This window comes from Meriones unguiculatus, chromosome 7 (genome assembly GCF_030254825.1).
Source record: "Meriones unguiculatus strain TT.TT164.6M chromosome 7, Bangor_MerUng_6.1, whole genome shotgun sequence".
Taxonomy (NCBI): domain Eukaryota; kingdom Metazoa; phylum Chordata; class Mammalia; order Rodentia; family Muridae; genus Meriones; species Meriones unguiculatus.
In genome coordinates, this window is record NC_083355.1 from 97,645,959 (window position 1) to 97,673,243 (window position 27,285).

Genomic DNA, 27,285 nt, shown 5'->3' on the forward strand with positions numbered 1-27,285 from the left:
TTTAATTACTTTTAAGTCTCAAGTGGGTGATGAAATAGATACTAACTAATCAAAGCGTGGACCTCTTCAACTGAACAGAAGCAGCTGTTTGTAGCTCCACCCTGGATAGTTCCATTTAGTTCAGTTTATGCCAAAATGGGGTTATAGGGAAATAGGGTGCTAGTTTCAATCGTTTCTGTAAGACGGAAATTTGCATGTACTGTGTAAGATGTTACCAAACAACACTGTTCAAATAGTAAGCGAAAGAAAATAAATAGTATATGTGCAGAATGCCGGAACAACTGTTCTCTGAGATAAAAACGACAAAGCCAGCTAGAAGGCTGTATATATTCGTGTGTATACATTAGAACAAAGCACCCAATGCATCCAGTTTTGTTAGGAAAAGTACAGAATAGGCAAGGCCATGGGCGGGGGCTGGGGTGGTGATATGTGTGCCGGGAAGCAGGAAACCCAGATGGGTAAATTCTGAAACTCACAGCTGCATTTGCACAGCTCAAAATAGGTTGGCTTCCAAGAATGGTTTCTATTCACACTGAAATACTGAATCATGTAAAACAGTGACACCTTCATTTTCCAAGTTCAGAGTCTTGGGCTATGTGGCTCTCCCAGTACTTATAAGACTTAGGAAAAATCCTTCTTAATGAGAGGCTAGTTCTATTGGGAGGCAGAGAGAAGGAAAAAATAGAGACGGGGTTGAGCTGTGAGCAGCATGGATGTTCAAAGTTGAGGTAACTACCTGACCACATGCTACGTAATTCACATGAGAAAGCCTGCATTTAAAAAATACAAAACTTAGTATAGACTTTGGCATCAACACCATGTTATATATGTTTTTCTTCGTTCTTTCATTTATTTATTTTTTTTGAGGCAGAGTCTCTCCTTGTATCCCTGGCTGTCCTGAAACTTGCTGTGTAGATCAGGCTGGCCTTGAACTCAGATCTGTCTCTGAGGGCAGTGATTTAAGGTGTGCATTATCACACTTAGCCTTTTAATATTGTTATATTTCAATAAAATTAATCCAGAGAACCACAACTTAGCCTTAGGAAGGTCTGTTTTGTCCAAAATGAAACATTAACAAAGTATTACCAGTTTGGTAGCATTTTCAGGATCCACTTATATTTAATCTGCCAACTTGTTAAGTTGTAGTTGGTCCAGGAACATGTCCTCTTGGACTCCTGGGTTCTGAAGAATTTTTCTTTTACTTCTTATATTTGTGAAAAATAAAAAAATAACAATAACAATGTTCCTTTCTGCCTTTTTTTTTTCCCAGTTTCTACTACAGAAATGGTTTCTATTTTTAAAATTGAATGTAGTTCATGCACTGCTCAGAAGAGCAGTGGACAAGGCTATGGCAAGCCTGGGAAATACGGTTGGGCAAACTCTCAACTCCACAGCTCAGCATCAGCAGACTTCCAAGGTGGTATATTCAATGTAACTTACACTTAGCCTTTTAATATTGTTATATTTCAATAAAATTAATCCAGAGGACCACAACTTAGCCTTAGGAAGGTCTGTTTTGTCCACCTTGGAAGTTAGGGGAGGAGCTGTGACAGCCTCCTTACCTGATTTCCCGGCTGAGCTGGCAGACTGCTTGGATGTCGCTAGCATCACTTTTCTAGCCATCTCGGGTAGCTGTGTTCTTTGGAGTAACAATTGAGATCCGTTTATTAACATGTGGCAGTCTGTATTATCCAGACTTCTTACCCAAGGATCTTATGTGCTAAGCTGGACCGTTTTGCTTTCATTTCCTCTGAGTCGCCTGCTAGGGTGCTGAGGGACAAACCTACAGCTCTCTACAAGCTTGCTTGTTTTCCTGAGGATGGCAAGCTCTCTCCCACTGACAGACCCTTAGCCACGAGCTAGGACCCTGTGTAGAGCACACTCTCGGCTAATGTTTTTGTCCCTCTCCTCTTAGACCGTATTTTAAACAGGCTTTCCTGTGCTGTATCTGTGTCTCTGCAAGCCCTCTTAAAACCCAGGGGTGAACATGCACACACACGTTGGCAAGTTATAATCAGTCTAAACAGAGGTGTGCTTACTCCAGACATCTCTGGCAGATTGAGGTTAAGCGCCAGAGAGTCCACAAATAGTTATCACTTCTTGGAAAATTCATATTCTCCCCAGGACAATGTTCAATTAATTCATGGGAATCTGACTCACAGATGCTAAACATGAAAGGCAGATTCCAATTTCCGCAGAGGACTGTATTCTAGAATTTTGTTTCTGAATTTCAAAAAAGGTTCACTAGAGGTTGACCCTTCCAGGTTAAAAGTGAATGGAAAGGCCTTTGGGCATGGCACACAAAGAGATAACCAGAGGTGGGATCTTTATTTCACAAGTTTCAAGATACAGTACAAAACGAATCTGTACATCTCTCTATTAACAGGATTTGTTTACACAATTATAATACACTTCACCAGCCTTTATACTGCATTCCATTAAATACAAAATAAATTTACAAAACGTCTAGTATGGTGTTCCTCTACAATGCCAGCTTATGCTCTAAAAACTTCCCTCAATATTTATAGTGGTCATACTTTGATCATATCAACATTGTTATTTAAATAAAGAGGAATAGTGTCAGATTGTTCGTCAATAAATAGTAAAGACAGAGCATCTGAATGGCTCCCTGCACATAACCAAACGACCCTTCTTATGCACACAATATTGTTTTTTTTTTTAAATGTGTAAACAGTCTCTTTAAGATACAAATCATTGGTATAAGGGGTTATTTCAAATTTTCTTGAAATCCCTAGTGGGTGGAGACACTTACTTAGCTTCTTTTCAAACAACATTACCCATTTAAAAACCAGAAATTACAGCACCCCGGAATATTTTCTCTCCTATCTGAGCAATAACTGATGAAAATATTTCTCTTGCACAAAACAGTTTTCTTTTGCTCTGGTTATTTCTTGCATATCTCTAGGTCATAATATTGCATAATACACTTTAGAATCACTTTCAAATACCAGTTGCTAAAGTAACTACTAGCCTGCTTTTCCTGGCAGGGAAGGCGGGTCACAGGAAGCATCTTGTTTTGAAATGCACATGTGAGGTGTTATTCCAAACCCCTGGAAAGGAAACTTTCTCAAATGTAATTAGACACTGGTGCAAATGTCACACACGAGGAGTTGAGGTCTGCATTTGGAGCCCTCATGTTCCTAAGCACTACAGAGCAAACATGAGTAGCAGACAAGGGAGAGAAAACCCAAGCAACCAGTCAAACAAAAGCAAAATAGGACACACTGCCATGGGCTTGTCACCAGATCTCTGGAGGCCTCTAGTGCTTCTCCATGTAGAGACATGACAGGCAAGTAGTAAAATGTTCAGAACTTACCTTCAGAAGAATAACAAACCTTCAGGAATATCAAGATTTAGGACTTACACTTTTACATTAACCTGGTTTAGGTGTTAATGAATTTTGAAAAAAAAAAAAAAAAAAAGCCTTTGATTGACTTTTTATTTTTCTATGCTATTAGCTTGTAACCAAGAAAACCCACAAATCAGAAACAAAAACTTCAAAAACAAAAACTCCACCCTTGTAAAACACCACAGAAGAAAAACTCGTGGTCTTGAGACTCTGAAATAGTTGGCTACCCAAAGGGGTAGAAGCACAGGAGGACAGAGGCGAACAGAGAGCCTTTGTAGGCTGCAAGACAGACCACCAAAGGCAGCAGTAGGGATGGCCTACAGGGAGCAAGGAAGCCACACTCTATCTGGTAAATCTAAATCCTAATGCTAAAACTCCTGAATCCCGGAGTTGGCTTAATGTCATTGACATTAACTAGCTTTATTGCCACTTTATTCAAATGGATGCCATTAGTAAGTATGTGCATTATTTTTAAGAGAAACACCAAACCCAATTCCTATTTGCTTTGGTACCATGTCCCATGAACAGTAGAGAACAGGAGCAAAGCATTTTGACACCACCTTTGAAAGAAGCCGTAAGAACTGAATTATTTTAAACATGCTATCCAGATTCCTGGGAGCCAACAACCTAGGCTGGAAAGAGCAGATGCTAACAAGCCGAGGGAAGGGCATCTACAGTAGTGGCAGTAAAAAAGACTGCAAGGGTTGAGTCTGCTACATAGAGAACATATTGTCCCATCCAGCTGTAGGTAGTGTATGCTAATTTAAGAAATACTTTCTCCGAGTACTCTCTGTGGGAAGGAAAGATGGACACAAAAATGCTGCTGTCCAGGGAGCCGTTAGGTGGATGGTACAGGAAAACCATAGAAGCCGTAGGCATCTTAGAGTTGCCCAAATTTTCATTGATTTTTAGACTAGGTCTTGTTTTGCTGTGTAAGCTGGTCTTAAAGTCCTGGTCTACAGTGATCCTCCTCCCTCTGTCCCCCAATGGTTTGGGGCTAAGGTATATACCATCGTATGCATTTCCTCTAAATAATTTAAAACAGTGCCTTCTACATGAAGAGCTTGGCTGCCGTGGATGATACTTACTGGGCTGGGAGAAGAGGCAGCAATGAAGGCCCCTATTTACTGTACCACTCACAATCTAATCTTCAAGCAAGAACACAGAATAAGCCTTACTATTTACAGGTGCTGCCCAAAGCAACATTACATTTTTGAGAGGAACACTTGCTGCCTCTCAAAGATCAGCTTTTTATGTGGCCACCTCTTCAAATTTGGAAGCAAATATCTGGGAGAAAAGTTTGCTTACCAGGTTTTCCATAATACTGTAAGCACACACAAAGGTACACCACTTCACATTTAAAGTCTTCATGTTCATTACAGATGAACAAAATTGAGTTCTGATTACAATCCCAACATTCAAACCCAAGGCTTTACAAACTCCACAAGGGATGAAAACTCAAGTTTCATTGCAGACAGGGATGATGGAACACAGTGTAAAGGTGACTATGCACAGGCTGGTGTGAGCTAGCTATTGGGTGCTGGCTGCTGAATACTACCATCTGAGGACTACAGAAACTACACATTCAGTTCCGGCCTTTATTCTTTCATATGGCTCCTTACGTGAAGCTCTAAATTTCTGTTGTTTTTTGTTATCTTATTTAAGCAAGTGATGCTGAAGTGTAACAGCTGTAATTTCCTAAAGCTTACAGCAGAAGGGTGATGTCTGACAGCTAAGTAAGTGTCTGACTTTCTTCAGGCACAAAAAACTGTTGTAATAGAAGGCTACCACAAAACAGTACACCCAGGCCTTGGTTTCTGCCATGCACTGGGTCTAACCCATCCTCAATTATTTGAGTGTTAGTATTTCTGCCTGCCATATCTTGGCAACAGAATTTTATAGTTGAAGACTTTGGGGGGTTATCTGTTCTCTGTGCAGTAAGAAATGCAAAGTAAAACGAATCCTGGGAACCAATGCATCAACCTGTAGGTGCATCTCAGATCTCACCTCAAGTTGGGTAAGACTGTTTTCTGATTTCGCCACTTAGTCCATCCTCTGGCTTCTGGACTACTCTGTATACTCAAACAAACAAGCAAATCATACTGAGTAGTTCGGGCAAATTCATATGTGAGTGCAAGGAGTCAGTTCACTGAGTTTTACTTCTATTCCAAGGAAATGAAGTGCACAAAAAATTCTTTAGTAAAGCCTTTCAGTCTTTGAGGAAGAGAAGTTTGCTATGAAGTGTCACAGTCACCAGTACAGGAAACCTCTCAATAATCCCTTTCAAAATACAAAGTGCCAAATATATGTACTCGTATGTAGACTGGCAAACTTTACCAGTCACTGCACTTCCCAAACACCCTGAAGACGTCCTGCTTGGCTTGTTTTGTTTCTGACTTCAAGGCCAAGGCAAGTTCTAGTCTCAGACGTAAGCATGTTTTTGCGGTTAAACTTGCAACTAACTGGGTTTTCCCAGGTTGTCAATGCTTAGGACCTTAAGATATTGATGCAAGAACTCACGCACATTGACAGGATGACAAAAGGACTCTCTCAGGAAAACAGATGGCTACAGTAGACATGACTTGAGTATCTTGTGTATGTTTCCAGAAGAAAGAGAAAAAGAGGAAAAAGAGGAAAGCCACTGAGAGTTGTCATTCCTTATGGCACTGAAACAAACATTCACCGTAGCTCCGGTGAGAGCTACTCGTCCCTGAAAAGGAAGGCAGCAGGTTCTAAGCAGCTTCTGGGATTCAACACTTCCTCATGCCTCTTCCAGACGGCGGCCACCGTCTAGAGCCCTACATCAAATGCAAGTGTTCAGCAAGCAGCTCCCTAGTGGTCAGGGACCCAGTGGGTGTGTGGCTGCTACTGCGGTGGCTGCTGCTCTGGTGGTCCTTCCTGCTGGGGAGGGGCTGGCCGTGGCCCTGGGGGCCTGGGTACTGGCATGTCCTGGTGCTGTCTCTGCCTGTAAGCTATGACTGTACCCAAAAGCAGTGCAATGATGGTCATGAGGTAAAGGTCCCACTCAGGTCCCAAAAGCTGGTCCATATCCAGTTGCGCGAAGAGATCTCGAATCTTAATGAGAACATAAAAAGCATTATCACTTCAATGTCAGTGAAAGAACTCTGAAAGTAGTTATTAGAGATAAGCATGGGCCCTTTAAGAACATTTAGGACACTTAAACCCTTCTTTAACTGAAGCCCAGAATGGTGTGTCTCAAGAACTTAGCTACTGTTTCCTAACAGCTGACCACATCAGATGTCTAACCACTCTCCATCAGAAATATAACGCAGCAATTTCCAGCTATTTCTCATAGTAGATATTTGAAAGGATCCCTGCGACAATAAAAGAAACTCCAAAACCATCTAAGTCCTGGAATAACTCTAAGTTGTCCACAGTGACAGCAGGCCAGCTGAACAGCTCTGCTTTTCCCATGTAACTAAAGACAACAGGACCAGGTATCCATTCTCTGAACAAACGCCTCTTTTTGGTTATATTTTAAGTAAAATGCACACTATTTCTTATAACCTATAACTATTTCTTATAACCTATAAGTTTGAACTTGCAAGTTATATTCTTAGTCTATGAGATTTTGCAAAATTATGCCCCAAAAGCTCCTGTAATACATATTTGTAGGCACAGCGGTTAGATTTTCAAGAAAAAAACTTATAGGCAATGACAATGTTTCCTGGGGGACTTTGTGTCTTTTTCATCCGTCTGACTTTCTAATCATTCATTTTTAGACAGGCCATCTCAGCAGTCCAGGCTACATGAGACAAGAAGCTCTGTGGGCATGGTTAACGTCTGTTGCACTATTGGAACAATCAGCTCTCAGGCTTCCTCTCCAGCTTTTTCTTCTTAGGGCATTGGTTTGAGTTGCTGCCAGGTACTTGTCTGACTTAACGTTTATTACTGTTTTAAAGTGTCACCAGTTAAGTCTCTGTTTTGCCTAAACCCGAAATTAACCGGAATCAATGACAAGTGCTTTTGTGCAAAGAACACTGAGAAATGCCACTTGAAAATTGGGTTGACTGCCTAGTGCACAGCTCACCCCACCTGATGGGTTCATTTACACTTTACTGTGAGGAAACAGAGAGCCTGTGCTCCCAGCTTTTAACCTCTAAGCCTTAGAAAATGACATAATTTGTAGTTTTTAACCAAGACACACAGCTCACTTACATTTGCTTCCCGTATGTACTGTAAGAAATAGACGACACCTAATTTGCAGAGTGCAAGGAACACAGGTACTTGTGCATCTGGGCTAGCTTCGGCTGCCATGTCATAAAAGCGCTTGGCAAGGTGAATATCCTAGAGTGCAGAAAACAAAACTAATTCTTGTCAAAATCTATGAAAAGTATTTATTTTGTGTTTCAGAAAAATTTGTCTTACCTTTCAAGATTCTACTTAAAATTAATGTCCATTACTTAAAGAAAAACCCCAAACTTTATCTGGGTAAAATTTCTTTAATTACCTAGTTAAATAATTTAAAATCAGGAGTTGGAAAATGTAACTTATTTCCTCCAGTGTAACATCAGATTTTATGTGCAGACACACTAGGTTCAGCTAAACATCTAACACATGATATTAATGACCTGGAGATTACAAGGGAAAGCCTCTAGGTTTGAAGCTAATCTTTTACTTAAAAACAGTGTAAGCAGCTCTGGTTTAGTTCATACAGGGGTAGGACATTCAAGAATCTGAAGCTGGTCCTGTCCTAGAGAAGCATTTTGGGATTTCTCAACTTATACTATGTGTTTTCCTAAGACAGAAGTGGCTGGGGCAAGCCTGTGGGCATGGTAACCTGTCTCTGCAATGGGGGGCTCCAGCCTGACAGACCAAGTCCTTTCTCAGTTTATTTTCTGGGGTGGGACAGCCTCAGAGATCCCAGTGTCTTGTTATGCTGTTTTCAGAGGAGGCTCCTGTGCTATCACAAACTACCACAGTGCTAATATACCTGTTTCTGAAATGGATGCCCCCAGTCATAACCAATTCTGTCTCAGGATGGAGGGCTCAGAATTCAGAATGGCAGGCCAGGATGATGGATGTTCTGAAGAATACCAAACTTTTAAGACAGAATGACACACAGGAAAAGAAGGTGGAACACCAAAAATTACCGCCTCCATACACAGATTTAAATAGAAGGAATTATTTTCAGTTAGTCCTTATTCTCAGCCCTCAAATATGTCATTTGTTAAAAAGAAAAGCACTTTTAATTAACAGTAAGAATATGGTTAGTATCCAATTATAAATATATAATCTAAACATTTTTTTACAACTGAGTCTTTTAAGACATTGAATCCAACTTGATATCCTACCAGAGACTTTGTGATGTGTATGATTTAACAGGCTATTAAGCAATATCAAACCACATCCTGACTTATATTTTCCAATCATCATCAATCTTCATATTTTGGTAGCAATTTACTTGGTGTTGGGCTGAGTTCTGTTGTTGCTGTTGTTTTGAGACAGGGCCTCATTTAGCCCAGACAGGCCTTGAATTAGCTGGGTAGTTGGGAAAAACCTTGACCTGATCCTCTTGCCTCTACCTTTGTTGGATTACAGTAGGCGCTGTACCGATTAGCTTGTAGAAGTAGTGTTTACTTCATTTACGAAGTAGGAAAAAAATAGAAAAGATGACTATGATGCCTTTTAAGGTCATGCCAAGCTGTGGGAATTACTGTGAGTTTTGTATCCAGCTACTTATTCTCAAAAGCTGAACCCCAGTACCCTACTGGAATACTCTTTTATCAAAGTGTTTATTTCAAAGTGTACAAGTAGTAATACTTTCTCAGAATTCTTTTGTGGTAGATAGACAAAAACCTAAAACCATTCCAAAGAAAATTAGATTTCATTAGGAAGGTAAAGATCATTTTTCTTCATTAGGAAGAAAAAAGTTCATCAATAGGAAAGAATTTAATTCATTTCAAAATGATTCAAAAGCAATGGCACTGACTGAACATGGATATAGTTCCTGAAACAGGAGGTTTTCCACAGGGCAGCGCTACCCAAAATACAGCAGTGCTCATATTCATGAGTGTGCTCAAAATGAGATGTAAGGACAGTCCTCTGACATACCAAAGACCCAGTTCTTATTCTGTGGCCCAAAGTCGGACAGAATTCCAACAGCACTGTTTTCATTCTAGTGAAGGCAATCTCCCCTTGTCTTAGTAATGCTACTCAAGTGCGAGCTTTGACGTCACGCTCACCTGTTTAATGCCAAGGCCCTTCTCATGCATGTACCCCAGGTTAAACATGGCTTGGGCGCTGTGTTGTTGCTCAGAAGCCAGGCGGTAATGAATAAATGCAGTCTCGTAATCCACATCAGTGCCAAATCCATAGAAATGGTAGTCTCCAAGTTTAATTCTAGCCACAGTATAACCTGAAACAAAAATTAAATGCAGAACTGCTGATAAATGAGGTGTGCTTAAAACAAATCAAACTTATTTTTAAAATGTGCTTTTATAAAAATGAATTTTCATTTGTAGTAGAAAAAATTTCATTGGTTCCCTCAGCCAAGTTCTAAAGCCAACAAGCATTTAGAGTACTCATTATTTCTTCTGCAGAATGCATATAATAGTCACAGAGGTCAGGCCAGGAGGGTTTCACTAATGTCATCCTTCCAATGACCATGCTTCATTTATCATGTCATTTTAACCTAACATGCTTGAGCCCTGTGCAGAACTGGAGAAGGAGAGGGCTAGTGTGGAGAGGAGTATGTGAGAAAAATGTTAAAGAAAAAAGCATGAGGAAGGTTAAGAGTTCTTCTCCATGTCTTTCTATCTTTCCCTTCTTCCATAAGACTCCTTGCACTCTGCCCAAAGATTGGCTGTTAGTCTCAGCATCTGCTTTGATCCCCTGTTGCAGGCAGCCTTTCAGAGGACCCTCTATAAATGCAGAGGGGTCAGGAGCCCCACAAGAAGACTAACAAAGCTAAAAAATTCTGATCACAGGGGCTCCTGCAGAGACTGGTGTACCAACCAGGAACCATGCATGGAGAGGGCCTAGACCCCCTGCTCAGATACAGCCGATAGGCAGCTCAGTCACCATGTGGGTTCCCAAGTAAGGGGAGCAGGGACTGCCTCTGTCATGAACTCGGTTGTCTGCTCTGTGATCACTTTCCCTTGGCAATGTGGCTTTGTCAGGCCACAGAAGAAGAGGATCCAGGCAGTCTTGATGAGACTTGATATACTAGGGTCAGATGGTAGGGGAGGAGAACTCCCCCTTTCAGTGGACTACAAATAAGGAGACAGGGGAGGAGAAGGAGGGAAAAGTGGGACCAGGAGGAGTTAAGGGAGGGGGCTACAATTGGGATAAAAAAAAAAAGTTCTTTTCCTCTTCATGCTAGCATTCTATTCGTCAATTCTTAGTTTATACAATCCACTGGCCTAAAGCTAAAAACCTAATGGTGATAAAAAGCATTTAATCGAGGACTGGCAATTTAACTATTGACCTAGGAATGAAGACTGATTCCAAGTAAGATAAGCAATAGTGTCTGATGATGTTCATGAGAGGTACAAATCAATACAGGGAGGATCCCTGGCAAGACTCTTGTCCTGACAATTAGCCACTCACCTTGAGAGGCGGCCCTATTCCAGTGCAGCAAAGCTCTGGGGTAAGTTTCATTCTCACCTACAATGGTGGCTTCCCCTACAGGAAAGACAAGAAGTCAAGTGTTTTCACTTGTAAGCTACAGTGGAACATAGTAAATACTAAATTAAGCTAGTATGGAAAGTAAATAAACATTAGAAAAATATTCTGGATTCAAAGGAAAGCACTGATTCAGGATGACACTACTTCCTGGAGGTTTTAGTCAGCCAAATACTGAGACTGGTTTGGGGACTTGGGGTGGAGAAAGGGCAGTTTTGTACTCATTTCATTTTGAAAATCTCTTCCTGAATGAGGATAAGCTTCGCTAGGACTCAAGTGGACCTTACTCTGGTCGAGGATGAAGGCTGCATTGCTCTGTGCCACTTCATAACCCTGTTCAGCCAGCAGAAGGTACTGGATCACGGCAGCATTGTAGTCTCCGTCTTTATAGCTATTGTAGGCAGTCATAAGCCTCTCTGACCAGCGGCCTCGCTCACACACGTTCTTAAACAACTGTGCAAAGAGAAAAATGACATGTATGTGCTGGAAACAGCCTTTGTATCTTGGCTATGAGTGATTATTCAGTTTGTTCGGTGACTTGCTGGCAGCTGGCTGTCCTTACTGTTTAGAGGCAAACACACTGCAAAAATAACAGCAACCTACATCCTATTTACTGTGGCCAGGGCTGTTCTTCTAGTGATGTATGTGTACTGCAGATACTGGCATATTCTCCTGCCCGAGGAGCTGCTCATGAGGTGAGTCCTATTAACAACCCCATTTGACAAGTGAGGACACTAAAGAAAGCAAAGAAAGATTTCCAAATGGTGCTAAGCCTTTGTCAGGGTCCCTCCAATGATAGGTATGAAAGCTAAAGAGAAGTGGTCCCAATTAGGAAATGCTAGCCTTGACCTTTGTACACCACCTTCAATGTACTCTTTATTTTGATACTATGCGTCTACTCTGGAAGAGATACAGATGCTGTGGATGGCCCGTGCCATTGCTTCTTAGGAACAAACAGGTAAGCAACAGTATGCACAGCTCTCCAATTAATTCCTGTAGTGTATCAATGCTAGTGAAGTGAGTCAGCTTCCACCACCAGGCCAAGGGAACTAGAATGAAAAGGGAAGGCCTTTCTAGCAGGTAAACCCATTTCCTACATACATGCTGCTGAAAAGTCCTCACCTCTACTGCAGTGTGACAGGAACGCATCACACCTGTGCCGCTGGCATGCATCTGTGCTAGGTTATAGAAAGCCAAAATATGGCCTCCTTGAGAAGCTAAATTAAAATATTTCAAGGCCTGTTTATAGTCTCTCTTGACTCCAATACCATCTGAAAGAAACACAAAACAAAAACCAATGAGGGGTGAGCAGTTAAGATTTAGTTAAGAACAGAGAAACTTTATTTGAGGGATAAACTAGTAGAAGGCAGAATTCTTACTCAGTAAAACATGTCAATCTCACCAATGCAGATTAACATATTAATTTAGATTAATATAAAGGATAATGAGAAACAAGAAGCATAAGTAACTGAGTTGGTAGACTATTAAATCACCAAAAATGACTCTCCCATTTCTTTATCCTAGTGCCATCTAGTGGAAAGCAGTTTAGACTGTTACATCCATCATTAACTCTGATGATACCTACTATAGTACATAGAGCCAAGCTGCAGCTGCCCATCCACCCAGCCTTGTTCAGCAGCTTTCTGGAAGTACTTGAGTGCCAGGTCATAATTCTGTAGAGTAAGATGTCAAACAGTAAGAAAGCACAAAAGACTGATACATATGGAAGTACAGAAAGTCATTCTCTGTATAGACAAAGTATACATATTCTTAAGAAACCATTTTAAAGGGACCATCTTCTGATTAAAAAAAGTAAACCCAAAACAATACCCCCATAGTGCTTCAGGTCACAGGAGAGTTAGGGTCTTATATTATGAAGAAAAGCAAATAAGAGTTTGTGAAATAATTTGTTTGTTCTTAGAAAGCATAAACACAAATAGAACAGTAGAGTAGGAATTAAGAAAATCTCTTTATACTGTAATATTATTTTCTCTTATCTGTTCCCTTCCTGTGTATATTACAAGATGCTAAGGTTTTAGATCCCAAAGGTCTATGTAACCATAGAAAAAAACTGAAATACACTATCTGAATTTTGGTATCATAATGACCAGAAGGCAAAAGTATCACTGTCTTTTATGTTAGAAAATAACCATAAATAAGATTTTTAAACCAGTTCTTAGTTTTAGACACAAAAATATATGTTGCTTGGTCTAATATCACTACACAAGGCTGACATTTAGGAGGTTACTGGTGGTCTGGATGTAAGACAGAAACCTGACAACTAAGAACTAAAGTAGCTTACTAAGGTTCATTCTTTGGAGGCACTTGGCTTTCAGCGAAGGACTGGAGAGAAGAGAGGCAGAAGCTAGAAGGAGCAAAGGGCAGAAGGGAAAGCTTCTCCCTCCTAAATGGAAGAGACTTGAATGCTTTCTTAGGCTTGAGTAAAGAAGCGGGCAAGGAAGAAAGTCCTGGAGAAATGGGAAGAGTACGGTGTGTAGAAAGCAGACATGAACAATGAGAGACAACTCTATCCTCAGATGGTCCCAGAGATGGAGCTGGCCTAAAAGGACAGTTAGATGAGGTATGTGTGAGGCACGAACAAGCCAACTCAGAGATAGAGGAAAAGGGCTCTTGCTGTGGCAATGGGATGGGTCCATCAGGTTGAATGTCAAGGAATACCTCCCGCCCGTCTGCAACGGCTGACTACTTCCTAAGCTCAGCAAGCCACACTGCACACTTACAACTTGAACTCCTCTTCCATAGAGGTAGGCCATTCCAAGTCCACTCTGTCCCACTGGGTTGCCCTGTAAACCAGAGAATCAGACAACAGTGATGAGAGCTCATTAAAACACGGGAGGGTAAATGACTGCAGAAGAAATAATATGAAGAATAGTGAAGTATGTTTTAATTAGTTTCCAATTAAAGACAAACTTTTCCTCTCCATTTAGATTAAATATAACTTGACTTTTAGACACTAGAGGGCTGTCAATAATTTGCTTTCAAAGATTAAAACATTAAATGCCTTTAAGGTCAAGTCTTGTGAGCTGACTTATGACCATCATTACCACCAATTTATGACACAAGTGTGACTAACATTTCACCAAAATTAAAAAGCATCTGCGTATTTATGCATTGGTAACTTGGTAACTTCCTGCCGAAGAAAGAAGGAAGGACAATGTTATGGGCAGAGTCAACAGTCATGTATTAAAAGCAACAATGCAACCAGGAGGTAATGATACTTAAGATTAATGTGGTGACACAGAGCAAAGCATTTTGAGATATAGAACACAAAATTCTAGAATTCACCCAACTCACAAAAACACATGACATCTTAAAAAATGTGTCAGAGCATCCCTCAAGAAAACACTCAAGTAAGACTGTGATCCAGCAGTTGGAAACAGGTCAGTGAACACATGGGAACCATACAGGGCTTTAAGTACCCTATATGCATTTTTTCTTGCTGAGTCAAAAAAAGCCTAATTCTATATCATGGTTATCAATAGAACTAGATTATGGAAGCTTAACACTTTACACTAACAGTCACCCACCTAGTTCCTAAACAGAAGCTGCTCTTAGTGGACAAGCTTTCCTGGTCAACTCATCAGATATATACACACTTTCAATAACTCAGAGAATGAGTTGGTTATGATTAATCCTGCAATACGGTCCACTCATTAAATACTAGTAACACAGCACAAAGGTCAACACCGAGCCAGGAAGTCTTACCATGTCAGCGGCTTTCTTAAAGTAGTGAAGTGCTGTCTCGTTACTCTGAGGTACAATATCACTTCCTTCAGAATACATCTGGAAAATAGACCCCCATTTCATAGAGTTGGCACCCTTTTTCCAGATACAGTTTTTTCCTTTTTCATCTCATTTTCATTAGTTCTCATGAAATTATCCCATAAAGTTTAGAAATCTTCACAGGAAAGTATAGAATTTAAGGCAAACTTTTATTGGTAAACATTTACACATTTTTAAGTATTTGGTAGTCTACTAAATATATGACTTAGGCATGGATTTGAATATATGAAGCAGGTTAATGGCTGCCTTAGAAATCTTCACACATTTGAAAATTACATTTGCTGTGTCTATGTGCTTGCGGGCGGGCATGCATGTAACACGGTGCACGTGTGGAGGTCAGAGGACAACGTGTTCCTCTCCACGTACAGTCTGGGTCCTGGGTATTGTCTTTGTCTGCTGAGCCATCTCACCAGGCCAGGAAAAGAAACTTGAACCCAGGACAGTCAGGAGCCTAATAATTAGGTTGAGACCAGATAACTGAACCCATCAGTACAAGCTTTCTGCCGACTCACAAAGTCTACTTTGCCCTTTCTTCTACCAAGCTGCCCCCCAAATGGGGTAAATGGTGCAGCTGGGGTTAACAGATAACTAAAAATTGGGTTGGGGAGATGGCTCATCTGGTAAAACGCCAGATACATGCATGTGGGCCTAAGACAGAATCCCAAAGCTCAAGTACAAAGAAGCGGGGTAGGACTGCATTCCCTTCAGTCCTTGCCTGCGAGGAGAGGAAGGCAGACCCCAGGGGATTTCACCTGGCCTACTTGTTAAGCTCCAGGTCAATGAGAATCCTATCTCAAAAAATAAGGTGGATGATACTTTAGGCTGTTTTCTGGTCTCTCTACATAGGCACACACATGTGTATGCACACCTACATATTACCTGTGGGTACATACACAAAACTTACAAGTAACTAAAATTATTAAACAAGGTATAAATACTAATGAATTACAGGATCAGGTAAAACCTAAGAAGAAAGGAAACCAAATGGCCAGCATTGCTTCTCATCCACATACATACTAAGGGAATATATACTAGAAAACAACACTAAAGTTGCTTTTAGACATAGGATTAATTAGTAATTAGGAAAAAAGTAAAAATGCTGGGAACAAAAAGATTTTAAGATCCTAACAAAAACACATGAAGGAAAAAGATTCCTGTGTTATGGTGTGGACAGCTGATATGCTCACCACCACAGCATCAATACCACACAATCCACGCTATGACGCTGGAAGGCTTGCAAGCCATGTTCCAGCTCCTGGTTAGCTAGCTGGGATTATGTGGTAAGTCCGGATGAGACTTTTCTCTCTGTAAAATCCTTGGAATTCATCTGAACTTCCTTACTTCATGATTTGCTTATAGATGAACAATATCGTTTACACTGTATTAATGTTAAAAATGATGAAATTGGCATTCTTCCCTCACACAGAATCTATTCATTAGTTTTTATATACAAATGCTTTCCTGCGCTACACAAAGACTACCCTGAGAGGTGATCACAGCTCTCATATAAGACAATGAAAATATCTGCAGACAAATGCTCACAGCTCTCTCACTCCAGCATGAAAAGTAACACACAACTGTCATTCTTAGTAGAACCCCATGTACCGCACATTATAGCTCTCATCACTGCACATAACAGATACAATATTGGGAGCTCAGACAATGACTACACTTAGGAGGAAATGTTACACTATGACTAAGTTGTCTGAGAACATGCTTTACACGGCATTTACCTTATGACAGGCCATGCTACACTTGCACTGCAAATTTTATTTTGCTGTTACATAACATAGCTGCGGGGTGTACAGTACCTTTCCCAGGAAGGCCATGGCATGCGAATTGCCAGCATTTGCTGCTAAGTTGAAGTAGTCAAACGCTCTCTGAAAGAGAATTTATAAGAATAATTATTTTTAGCAGAATCTGTTTCAACCAAAACACTTAGTTCAGGAACACTAGAAAAAATTTTTCTCTTTTGCTATATTAAAGTTGCTTCCAAAACAAGAATATCCATCTGGATTTCAAAGAGAATTGTGTATATGTAGCAGTTTTATAACCACAAAGAAAAGTCTGGTATTCCCTAAACTTTACAGATTAAGATATCTTATTTACAGGAAAAGTAAGTAAACGTCAAGCAGCTCAAATTCACTTGTCTACTTTACTATCGGTACCCGTGAGAAAGAAAAACAAAACAAAACAAACAAACAAATCTAAGAGGGCATTCACAAGGCATGGGGCATATTCTGAAATACAATCTCCTTTTGTATTAGTGAGAGAAAAGTTCTTGGCTGTATTTAAAGTCACATAACTAAGCACTGCTTTTGGCCAACATTCACTGGCACCTCTCTCAACTCAGTGCTACCGTAGCTCACTTGTGTTAAAAGGTCTTATGCCACTGGTTACTCCTTGTCTCCCTTGATGGTTTAATCTCTTCTCTTCCTAATCTTTTTCAATCAAGTGCATTCTCCTGTTATTAAAAAACATACCAAGAAATACAAAAATGCATCTTTTCTTTAGTTTCAGCTTCTCTTCAATGGGTCTGATCCCAATTAGCTACTTCATTCACAGTGTAGCTTCCCCAGTGAGTCCACTACAGAAGTCTCCGTTCTACTACCTTGACTGGCTTCCACCAACCACTTCAGAAAGGGGGCTCTTTAAGCTGCCGATACCTGCTCATCATCAGTAAGAGTCTCCCACCCACTCCACCTCTCTGAAGCATCTGATGCAGTCGGCCTCACTCCTTTGGAAACACTTTTAGCTTGGCTCACATGCCACCCTTTCCTGGTTTCCTTAAACCTGTCTGTACCTGCACCATCTACAGCCACCTTTACAGTAAAGTTCTTCAACTGATGACCCCATTTTCACTTTACATTCTCTAGGCAGCCTTATCAATTCCACGGCTTCACATATCGTCTAGATGATGGCAACTTCTATATTTGTATTTTCAAGCTCTGAACTAAATAAAGTTTACGGTACCTGTACCATAGTTCTAGTCCACACATTTTCGCTCAGATGAGCCTCTGGAATATTCTGTTCTTTCACTACTTGAATTGTATTTTGGGTTTCTACTAATTCATTCTCCACATGGCAGCAAATGTCAACATTTTCAAATCTGAGCGTGCTGGCTCTAAGAGTGCCTTGAAATGCAGAGGCTAGGCTGACACAAGCAAGTGCTGACAGTCTCAGAATTACATTATATCTCATGATGTCAGCACTATGGGCATGTCAGCCATGCTCCCTTATGCCCCAGGGCCTATGTACATACTGTTCCTTTTGCCATGGAATGGCTCTACTCCAGTGTCAATGTCACCCTTTTTCCCCTAGAAGGAGTCTTTCCTGTCAATTGGTTGCTCCCTTCCCCTACTTAATTATACCCACTAATTCTGCTTTGAAACCGCAACTGCAAATTTAAATGCTTGTATCTGCTGATGTAGCTATTTAAAAGGTACCTAATATTCACTGAACTTGAAACTCCAGCAAGAACATGACTAAAGCTTTCCACTCAGTGCTGTATTTTGAAAACCTGGCAGTGACTGGCACATAGTAGGAATTGCAATGTTTGTTGATTTAATGACACCATGTGCTGGGAAAACTTTTTCTTTTTATTGTGGAGCTGGTGGAAATAACCTTCCATTGTGCAGCCACTTTATAGGTTAGCAGCATAGAGCACAAGGACATTCCCAGTTCTTGCTATGCAAGAGCTCTGGGCAAACTCTCTCAGAATACCACTCTCTCATTATTTTTGTTACGTAGCAGTGTACAGCATACATTTTGGTGAGCAAAAGACAACATTAGCTGTCAAAGCTGCCCAAATAAAGAAAACCCACAAGAGTCTGGCATCAGTGCTAAGTGTCAATTTAAATCTTAAAGTTGAAAGGCTACAGTACATGAAATAACTTTACTTAGTATAGTTAACTCTACTATAGATAGAAAAATTAGAGTTTGATAAATACTTCTTGAGAAGTTACTATGTGCTAGGTTCTGCTGAGGGCTGGAATAAAGTAAACAAGATGTGACTGTGCTCTCTTGAGACTAATTAGGCTCTATCCAGGAAAATAACTTAAGTTATGGAACAAATTAATCTACCTTGGACAAGGATCAGAAAGAACACATATTTTCAGGCATCCTTTGTCATATATAACCTCTGGGGACAGGCCTTGAGGGAGACATTACAGGTGGGTGTTGAGTTCTGGAGGTGGGAATTACAAGATGAGCAAAGCAGCTGGGGTGATGGTCACCACAGAAGCGGGGGTTGAGATCACTTGAAGTCATGAGAAAGAGAGACTCACAATAGGTTCAAAGACCTTAGAAAATTCTGTGTGCCCGTGACTGAGACAGCAAAGGGACAGAGAGGTACAAACTCTGCTATGAGACCTTGCAGGTCATGTTAAAGGGCAAATCTTTAAGCTACTGAACCCACAGAACACTGAAAAATTTTAAGTGAACCATAGGACTGGGTGCTGGGGTTCTGGAAACAGATCGATACTCAAAAGCTGCAGGTGGCAGATGAGTCACAGAAGTGACAGGTGCTGATAATGGAGAAAAGGAAATAGATGAGTCAGATTTAGGACAGAAAGCAGATAAAACTTGGTGAGTAGCTGTAGGTCAGACTTGAATAGTTGTATGCTCCTGATTTCTAATAAATAATAGTTTCCTCAGCTCTATATTCTTTAAAAGGTGTCTTTTTATACGGCATCCTTTTTGTTTTTTGAAAATTAATTTTTAATCAAGTGTGTGTGTGTGTGTGTGTGTGTGTGTGTGTGTGTGTGTGTGCCTGAGGGTGAGTATGTATGCTTAAGTGTAGGCAGCTACAGGGGCCTGAAGAAAGTCAGATCCCCTGGAACTGCAGGTATAGGAAGTTGTAAACTGTGGACATGGTTTCTGAGAACAGAACTAAGGTTATCTGAAAGAACAGCAAGTCCTCTTAAATGCTGAACCATCTCTCCAGACCCCAAAGGTGTCCAAGACCTAGTTCTATTACATATTTAACAACAACAACAAAAAAAAATCAAGATATATATGTGTGTTTGGGGAAGTAATACGACCCAAGTTTAAGAGTAGTAAAATCTGGGGCTGTAAAGATGGTTCAGCAGTTAAGAGCACATGCTGCAGTCTTCCACAGGACCTGGGTACAGTTTTCAGCACTCAGATCTGGTGGCTCACAACCACCTGTAACTCCAGATCCAAGTTATATGATATTCTTTTCCAGCCCCTGCAATGGCACCTGAACAGAGAGAGCATACAGAAACAGACATACATAGACACACATACACACACTAAAAGTAATGAAATCTTTCTGGCCCTTCTGAGGACTGTTGATGTGTTTATGAGCCATCAGGTAGGTCTTAAAAGCTCACCTGTGGCAGTGTCTAATGAGCCTGAGTAGCTAAGAATACACACACAGCAACATGTTTTTGCTACAATGTGAGCAAAATCCTACAACACGGTGGTTACCTGGTGATTCTGCTCTACTCCACGCCCTCCATGTAGGTGCAGCTGTCCTAGACCAACCTGGAAGGCAAAAACAACAAACAAAAACGATACAAAAGTGAATGTGAGCATCTGGCATGCAAAAAAGAGTCAGACCAACAGTTGGCTGTAAAAAAGCTCTGCTCATTAATCAAAAGACTAGAAGTCTAATCTTTAATCCTGAGTATTTACACTGCTTCAGTTATCTTAAAATTGCCAAGAGCGAAAAAGGCATGCTTTAAAATAAACAGAATTCTTCTAAAATAAACAGCATTCTTTTGCGTGTGTATGCAGTGTTTGTGAGTGAATGCATGTTCATGTGTCAGGTACAAGTACATGGAGGTGGAGGCCCAAGGTTAATGTCATGGTTCGTCCTCACTGCTCTCCATCTTATTCTGAGGCCAGCTCTCTCAACTCAACCCACAGATCCCCAGTAAGGCCACCCTAGCCAGACAGCTTGCTCTGAAAAGCTTGTCTCTGCTTTCTGAGTGTTAGACCTGCAGGCCACACTCACTTAGCGTTTATGTGGGTTGTAGGCACATGAACTCTGGTCGCTATACCTGTACAGCAAATACTTTTATCTACCAGGCCATTGCCCTGGCTCCCTAAAAGGCTTTTAGACAATTTACGCTGAATTCAGTGAACATGCTCTAAAGTAAATACTAAAGGATGCTCTTAAACCAACAAAGATAATTATCTGAGAAGCTTAGAAATAAAAACAAAAGGAAAGACAAGTATGAATATATTTAAACTAATATGTGCCATATAAAATAAAACTGTTGTGAGGTTTAAAGCCATGTAGAATTAAACCATGCTAAGCATATTGTAAGGGCTCCATGTTGTCTGGGAACAGTACACGCTCATCCACTAGACTCAAGGGGCAGAGCTGAGTGTCAATCGTGAGGTCGCACAAAGAAGGCCTCATTGTCTTGTGTTTGGAGAGAGGTGAGGCAACAAGAGCAAGCACCAAGAACAAGGTCAAGAGAGCAAAGGAAAGGGAAGGTAGAAAAGCAAGATAAACAGAAGTGAAAGAAAACATTTAAACCAAAATATACCCCAATGTGAAAGAATTGACTTTTACAACGGACAAGATAGTTGTAGTCTAACTTCCACGAATAACGTTCAAATCTACTATTCATTATAGTTTTAACTTAAGACTCCCTTCTGTGAGCCTTAAAATTATTGTTAGTACCAATTACTTATTTCTATATATCCCAAGTAGCTGCGATTTTAATAGAAAAAAGGTGTTGAGAGTGTGGGATACTGGGTTCCTAAAGGACACACTGGTGATTCTAAACCACAGCTAATAATCACTCAGAGCAAAGACAATGTTACTTACAGATGTGGGTGCTTGCCCTTCCCTCCCAGATTAAGTAGACACTGACGTAAGAAATTCCCTGATGCTGACACGCACCTGTGCTTGAACATCACCCTTCTCAGCTAGGAACTGGTAATACTGAATCAAATCTTCTTCCAGCATCCCACTGTTCATCCCTGGGTTTTCCACTTCATCGGGCAGCCGTATTCTCTGGACTACAGAGCCTCCAGTTAGGGAGATATCACTAGCGACTGATAGGGAGGGACAAATAAGACTGTGAGATAAAGTCAGAGGGGCAGGTCCACAACTGTGCAAGCAGATTAGACACGGTGCTAATGGGGTCTACAGGTGGCAGCATAATAATACATTAATAAATGAGACTTCCACTACAAAATGTTTAAGGATAAAATGCAAAAGGAATGTCTTCCTTGATTAAAAAAAGGAGTTAAAAGGTTAAGTCCACTTAAAGGAGTCATTTGCAGTATTTGAACTACTACAACCAAAATATATACACTTAAAATTAATTGCAATTTTTTTCCCCTGTAGGGTGAAAGAGAAAAATAAAATAGGTACCATGATTAGCAACAAGACGATAATGCGTCAGTGCCGACTCACAGCTCTGGAGAACTCCTATGCCAGCCCAGTAGCGGTAGCCCTGTAAGACAGCTTGGAGTGAGACAACAGCAGCACAGGTTTCTGTGGCGTTCTTCTTGGAACAAATAAAGCCAACCACTCAGGATAGAATCCCGCTATCCTCTGACCCACATACCCCAGCACGAAGTCTACAGCTAAGCATGAGAAAAGAACATTACTAGAGCTACCAAGTGAGTGCCATGAACTTTACGAATGGAGCATGGATATAGTCCTCACCAGTTTTTTACTCAGAATCAATGGCAACCTTATTTTAGACATAATCTTAACAAGAATGAGCTGATCTTCAATATCAAAAACAGAAAATAAGGAAAATGTTTGTTGGAAGCAGGCACAAATATGTTATGCTAGCAACAAATGACTATAGAATAATGATGTTGGGGGGACTGCTGATTATAAAGAACACGAAGCAGGAAGGAGGTGTCTGGAATCAGTCTGCACGGACTCAAATCTTTATAAGCATTCCCAATTTTTGGGTCATAACTAGAGAGCCACAAATATAACATGTTCTGATTCTACAGTCACTGTTTAAGAAAGTTGGTAGTTTAAACTATTTCATATTCATATTTGCCACACAAAACTGTTCCCTATTTTGTAAAAATATATCTGAGCCAGGTATGGTGGCAAAGGCAGGCAGATTTCTGTGAGTTTATCACTATCTTAGTCTCTATATATAGAGTTCCAGGCCAGCTAGGACTACACGGTGAGATCCCTGCCTCAAAACTACAACAAAAAACAACAACAAAAAAACCTACCAAAAATTTTATCTGAAGGAGGTTTTCAGTTATTCTCTGAAGTATGTTACCAGAGATGAAACAAAAACAACATTGAAATCAGAGAGGAGAGGTGTTTAGAAAGTCCAGTAGCATCTTTGCTTTCCATTCCCTTCAGTTCTGTCAGCAGCTGAGCCCCAGGACAAAAGAGAGTCCAAGCTCCTGGGCATGACTCAGATAATTTGCTGGATTCCAATCTGCCCTACGTATCAGCTCCCAGCATTCTACTCTTTAGGCTATCTCTGTCTATCTACATACCCAATCTGATCTTGACAATCAATCAATAATTATTTTTGAAATTATCTATGATTTACCCAGCTGGCTGGAAAACTAGACTATCCTTGTCTGTCCTGTCAGTAACCAAATCTGGAGAGCCTTTCCCGCATTCCCAGTGGTTTTGTGTCCACTCAGTCCAGCCTTTACATTCCTGTAACAAAGAACTTATACTCATTTAAAACATACCTTCTATCATGTGACCTATCCCAAACTGAATGGGTAACAAACTTAAGCCCCTCGGCCCAAAAGGGATTTGGTGGGAAGATCTGTATCTGTAAGTGGCAGTGCTGTAAGTTTAGACACAGCCAGCAAGTACCCTTTGTAGGACAGTTCTTTGTATTGTAGGTCATCAATTTAGATGCAAAATTTATGACAACACAATCCAAAAAATAATTCCAATAAACAATTCCAATTTATATAATTTTTGTCACATATGGATTCAGTATGTTATAACAATTAAACTATTTGATCTTAAGTGAATCTCAGTCAGCAAGGCTGGGAAACTTATGGCTAATGCAAACACAATTTTACCATTTAATGTAAGTTGTCTTAAAGTTCATACTTACCAAAACCATATGGGCTATCAGATTACCTCCAAGAGCTCCAAAAGTATAATAAACAAGAGCCTGTGAAAAAAGATACATAAATGAACACAGGCCAGTGCTTATTCAACTCCAAATTCAATATACAGGAAGACTTCAATAACATTACCTTTGCCTGACTTGAATTAACACCAAGTCCAGAGGCGTAGAGAAAGCCAAGAGCCTGGGGTAAAATGAGGAAAAGTCAATATTCTTACTTTGGTGAAAATACATATAATTTTATACACTGAGAAGAGTCAAGGATCTTTAAATATGAAAAGATTTGAGTACAGCTATGTAGGATGGTTCACTTAAAGAGCCGGAGCAAAACACCACAAAGCTAAGTGCAACTTAAACATGTCATCAAGCTTAGTCAGAAGGTTAATGGAAAGTTAACTAGAAAAACAAAGCTAAAGACATCATTTTTACTTCATTTTTTTTTAAAGCTATTTTTTTGCCCTTATATCAACATTTTTCTTTCACTGCATGGAGGGATGAAAAGGACAGAAGTGTCCCAAGATAAGTAACCTCAGGAATAAAGAGACACCAAGTGGTCAAGGGACATGATCACTTTGCAAAACATGAAATTCCTAAGAAAGCCACCGCCAAAAGATGTACTGACATGACTCTACCTTCTCTCCTGTGTATCACCCTGATGACATGCAAGTGATAAGGGAAGAGTGGCAGAGAATGGGAATGCCATTAGTCTATGAGGCTCATCCACATTTCAGCCTTCCTTGCATTTAGGTCAGATTATGATCGTAGAGATGGCTGCAAAGGAGGTCAACTGCTTCCCAGGAAGTCACCATTTATAAGAAAGCAATACAGGCAAAGGAGCTCAATCTAATCTGGCTGAGCAAGAAGTAACTGATTTGGAGTTTGTGCTAGCTAAAATTAATTACCACACTGTTAGTATATTCTTATGGAATATACCCTTGTCAATTCAAATGCTGATTTCTCTACCCCACTATCTGGTTTCAATCCAGACATTGCATTGTGATCCTTATCTAAGCATCACCTGTCTCAAGTTTGTGTCAACATGCCACCATTTGTTCTCTGTGTTGTCAATAAAACAGCCAACCCCAATGCTGAGCAATGGAGAGAAGATGGTAGAGCATCCTGGTCCAGAGAGGAGGAGAAGGAAGATGAAAGGGAAGGAAGCAGGGAGGAGGAGCAGAGGTCGGCAGGAGAGAACTTGGAACAAGGAGGAGAGATGAGCCAGACCTAAGATATAACTAAAAGCCAGTATAATGGGTGAAATCTGATTGGTAGAAAACTATGTGGGCTTGGAGGTTTAGGATGGAGTAATCATTGCCCAGTATTGTGCTCTAGATTAACTATATAAAACCTAATCTCTGCCTGGTGATTTGGGTATACAGCTGGATTAGGAATAACTGCTGATTAACTAAAAGATAAATCAATAGTAAACATTTATAACCCACAACACTACATGAGAATGTTGGTGGGGTATGAATGCAGCAACAGTAGAGATGTGGATGTCTGCCTTAAAGACATCAATGCCTCTGAACATAATGTACGTGTGTGTATATAGGTTTATATAAGCTTATTTAATCAAGGAAAAAGAAGTTTCAGAAACAAAATAACAGTTAAGACAGCATCTGTTTACGGCTAAAAATGAGACCAAGAAAGAGGAGCAGGTTCTTTAAATATTCACAGAAAACAATGGGTATGATCCTGTTACCATGAAGCCTCAAGAGGACTGTCTCACATCCTTCATTCAATTATGGTTAGAAGGAAACAGGCATCTTTTTAGGTTGCAGAAATGATAGAGAAAAATGTATCTTACAAAAATAGTTTTCACAAATATGAATATATTTTAACAATGTATTTTTAAACATAGCTCATATTTTGATTAAACATTAACTACTAAAAGCAGTTTAAATAGTGTGTAGTTTGTATGTATGTATGTATGTATGTATGTATGAACATACGTACATATGTGCGTAATGTATTTGAGTACTTTGGATATGTGTCTGTATACTATGTGAGTGGAATCCTCTTGCAGGCCAGGAGGGTGTTGGATCTATTTGAACAGGAGTTATAGATGTGAGCCACCCCATGTGTGCTGGGAATTGAATCATGGTCCTCTGGGAAAGCAGCCAGTGTTCTTAACAGCTGAGCCATCTCTCCAGTCCCTCTTAAGATGCTTCTTAAACCTAGGTCCAATCTTTGTATTCTTTATATTATTAATTGATAAAACATGAAGACATGTTACCAATATAGTGCAATGTGGTACTGACATTCATCTACAATGTAGCCTAGTTAAAAACAGTTACTTAAGGTTATGAGCCTTTAGCTGTGGCATTTGGCTTTCAGGTCATAGAAAAATTAACTAATTGATGCTGTGATAAGGACACAACAACAACAAAACTGTAGAAAAACTGCATCTACTAACACAGAAACATTTCAGCTCAATGATGTAAGAATATACTATGAGTATGTAGGCTGGAGGGATGGTGTGTATAGGGTAGGGTAGGGTAGGGTAGTGTTAGGAGATTAGACCCAGTACTTGGCACATGCAAGGCAAACGCTATTTTTTCTTGGCTATATCTCCAGCCTGAAAACAGCTTGTTTATTTATTTATCTATTTACTTATTTTCATTCATCCACCCATCCATTCACTTATTTATTTATTCACTTATTTATTTATTCACTTATTTATTTATTCACTCACTCATTTATCTATCTATCTATCTATCTATCTATCTATCTATCTATCTATCTATCTATCTATCTATTTATGTCAATATTGGGCTGGAGAGATGGGTGGCCCAGTGGTTAGGTGTGCTTGTTGCTCTATCACAAGGACCCGAGTTCAGATCCCAACACCCACGTCAGGCTGCTGCAACTTCAGATCCCAGGCATCTGATACTGACTCCTGGCCTCCTAGAGTACCCATAACACACACACACACACACACTCATACACTAACAGATACACATACAAATCAAGGTTAACTTTGGGGGGAAATATTATGATGAATAATTTCAGATAAAAAACTGCTCTATAAAATTTTTTCATCATATTTCACTCTCTCTAGATTTAATACTGAAAAACTGCAAAAGAAATTGTGGTAAGATGTAGCTATAAAGTTATCTTCATTGACCATAGTCATCTTAAATGAGGAAAAATAATTATCCAAGAAATTAAGTAAAATGGTTGTACAAAAAATTATTATTTAGCAATATGTTGTCACCCAGTCTTCTACAATTGTTGAAAAAAGACAGGGCTCAGAGAATAAAGTGCTCTTAGAATCAACAGTGCTGAGTACTGGAGAGAGACTGGAGAAATAGCTCAGCACTTAAGAGTATATGTTACAATTTCATGGGATCTGAGTGTAATTCTCAGCATCCATAATGCTTGGCTCCTGCACTCATA

At 40.1% G+C, this 27,285-nt stretch overlaps 1 protein-coding gene across 3 annotated transcripts in view; it reads right to left on the reverse strand.

The window, feature by feature from the left end:
• Positions 1-2,309: 2,309 nt before the first annotated feature.
• The window catches only part of Sel1l (SEL1L adaptor subunit of SYVN1 ubiquitin ligase), a 44,457-nt gene continuing 19,481 nt past the window's right edge, over positions 2,310-27,285 (reverse strand). For all 3 annotated transcript variants that reach the window (XM_021657509.2, XM_021657503.2, XM_021657495.2), the window contains 15 exons: positions 24,017-24,070; positions 23,872-23,931; positions 22,179-22,260; positions 21,702-21,856; positions 20,273-20,329; positions 16,633-16,701; positions 14,744-14,821; positions 13,759-13,821; positions 12,603-12,690; positions 12,140-12,288; positions 11,305-11,470; positions 10,943-11,017; positions 9,577-9,749; positions 7,550-7,678; positions 2,310-6,445 (listed from right to left, as the gene is read on the reverse strand). In XM_021657509.2, the coding sequence (XP_021513184.1) occupies positions 6,236-6,445; positions 7,550-7,678; positions 9,577-9,749; positions 10,943-11,017; positions 11,305-11,470; positions 12,140-12,288; positions 12,603-12,690; positions 13,759-13,821; positions 14,744-14,821; positions 16,633-16,701; positions 20,273-20,329; positions 21,702-21,856; positions 22,179-22,260; positions 23,872-23,931; positions 24,017-24,070 (1,608 nt within the window). In that variant the 3' untranslated portion in view covers positions 2,310-6,235. The remainder of the gene's footprint in view (positions 6,446-7,549; positions 7,679-9,576; positions 9,750-10,942; positions 11,018-11,304; positions 11,471-12,139; positions 12,289-12,602; positions 12,691-13,758; positions 13,822-14,743; positions 14,822-16,632; positions 16,702-20,272; positions 20,330-21,701; positions 21,857-22,178; positions 22,261-23,871; positions 23,932-24,016; positions 24,071-27,285) is intronic.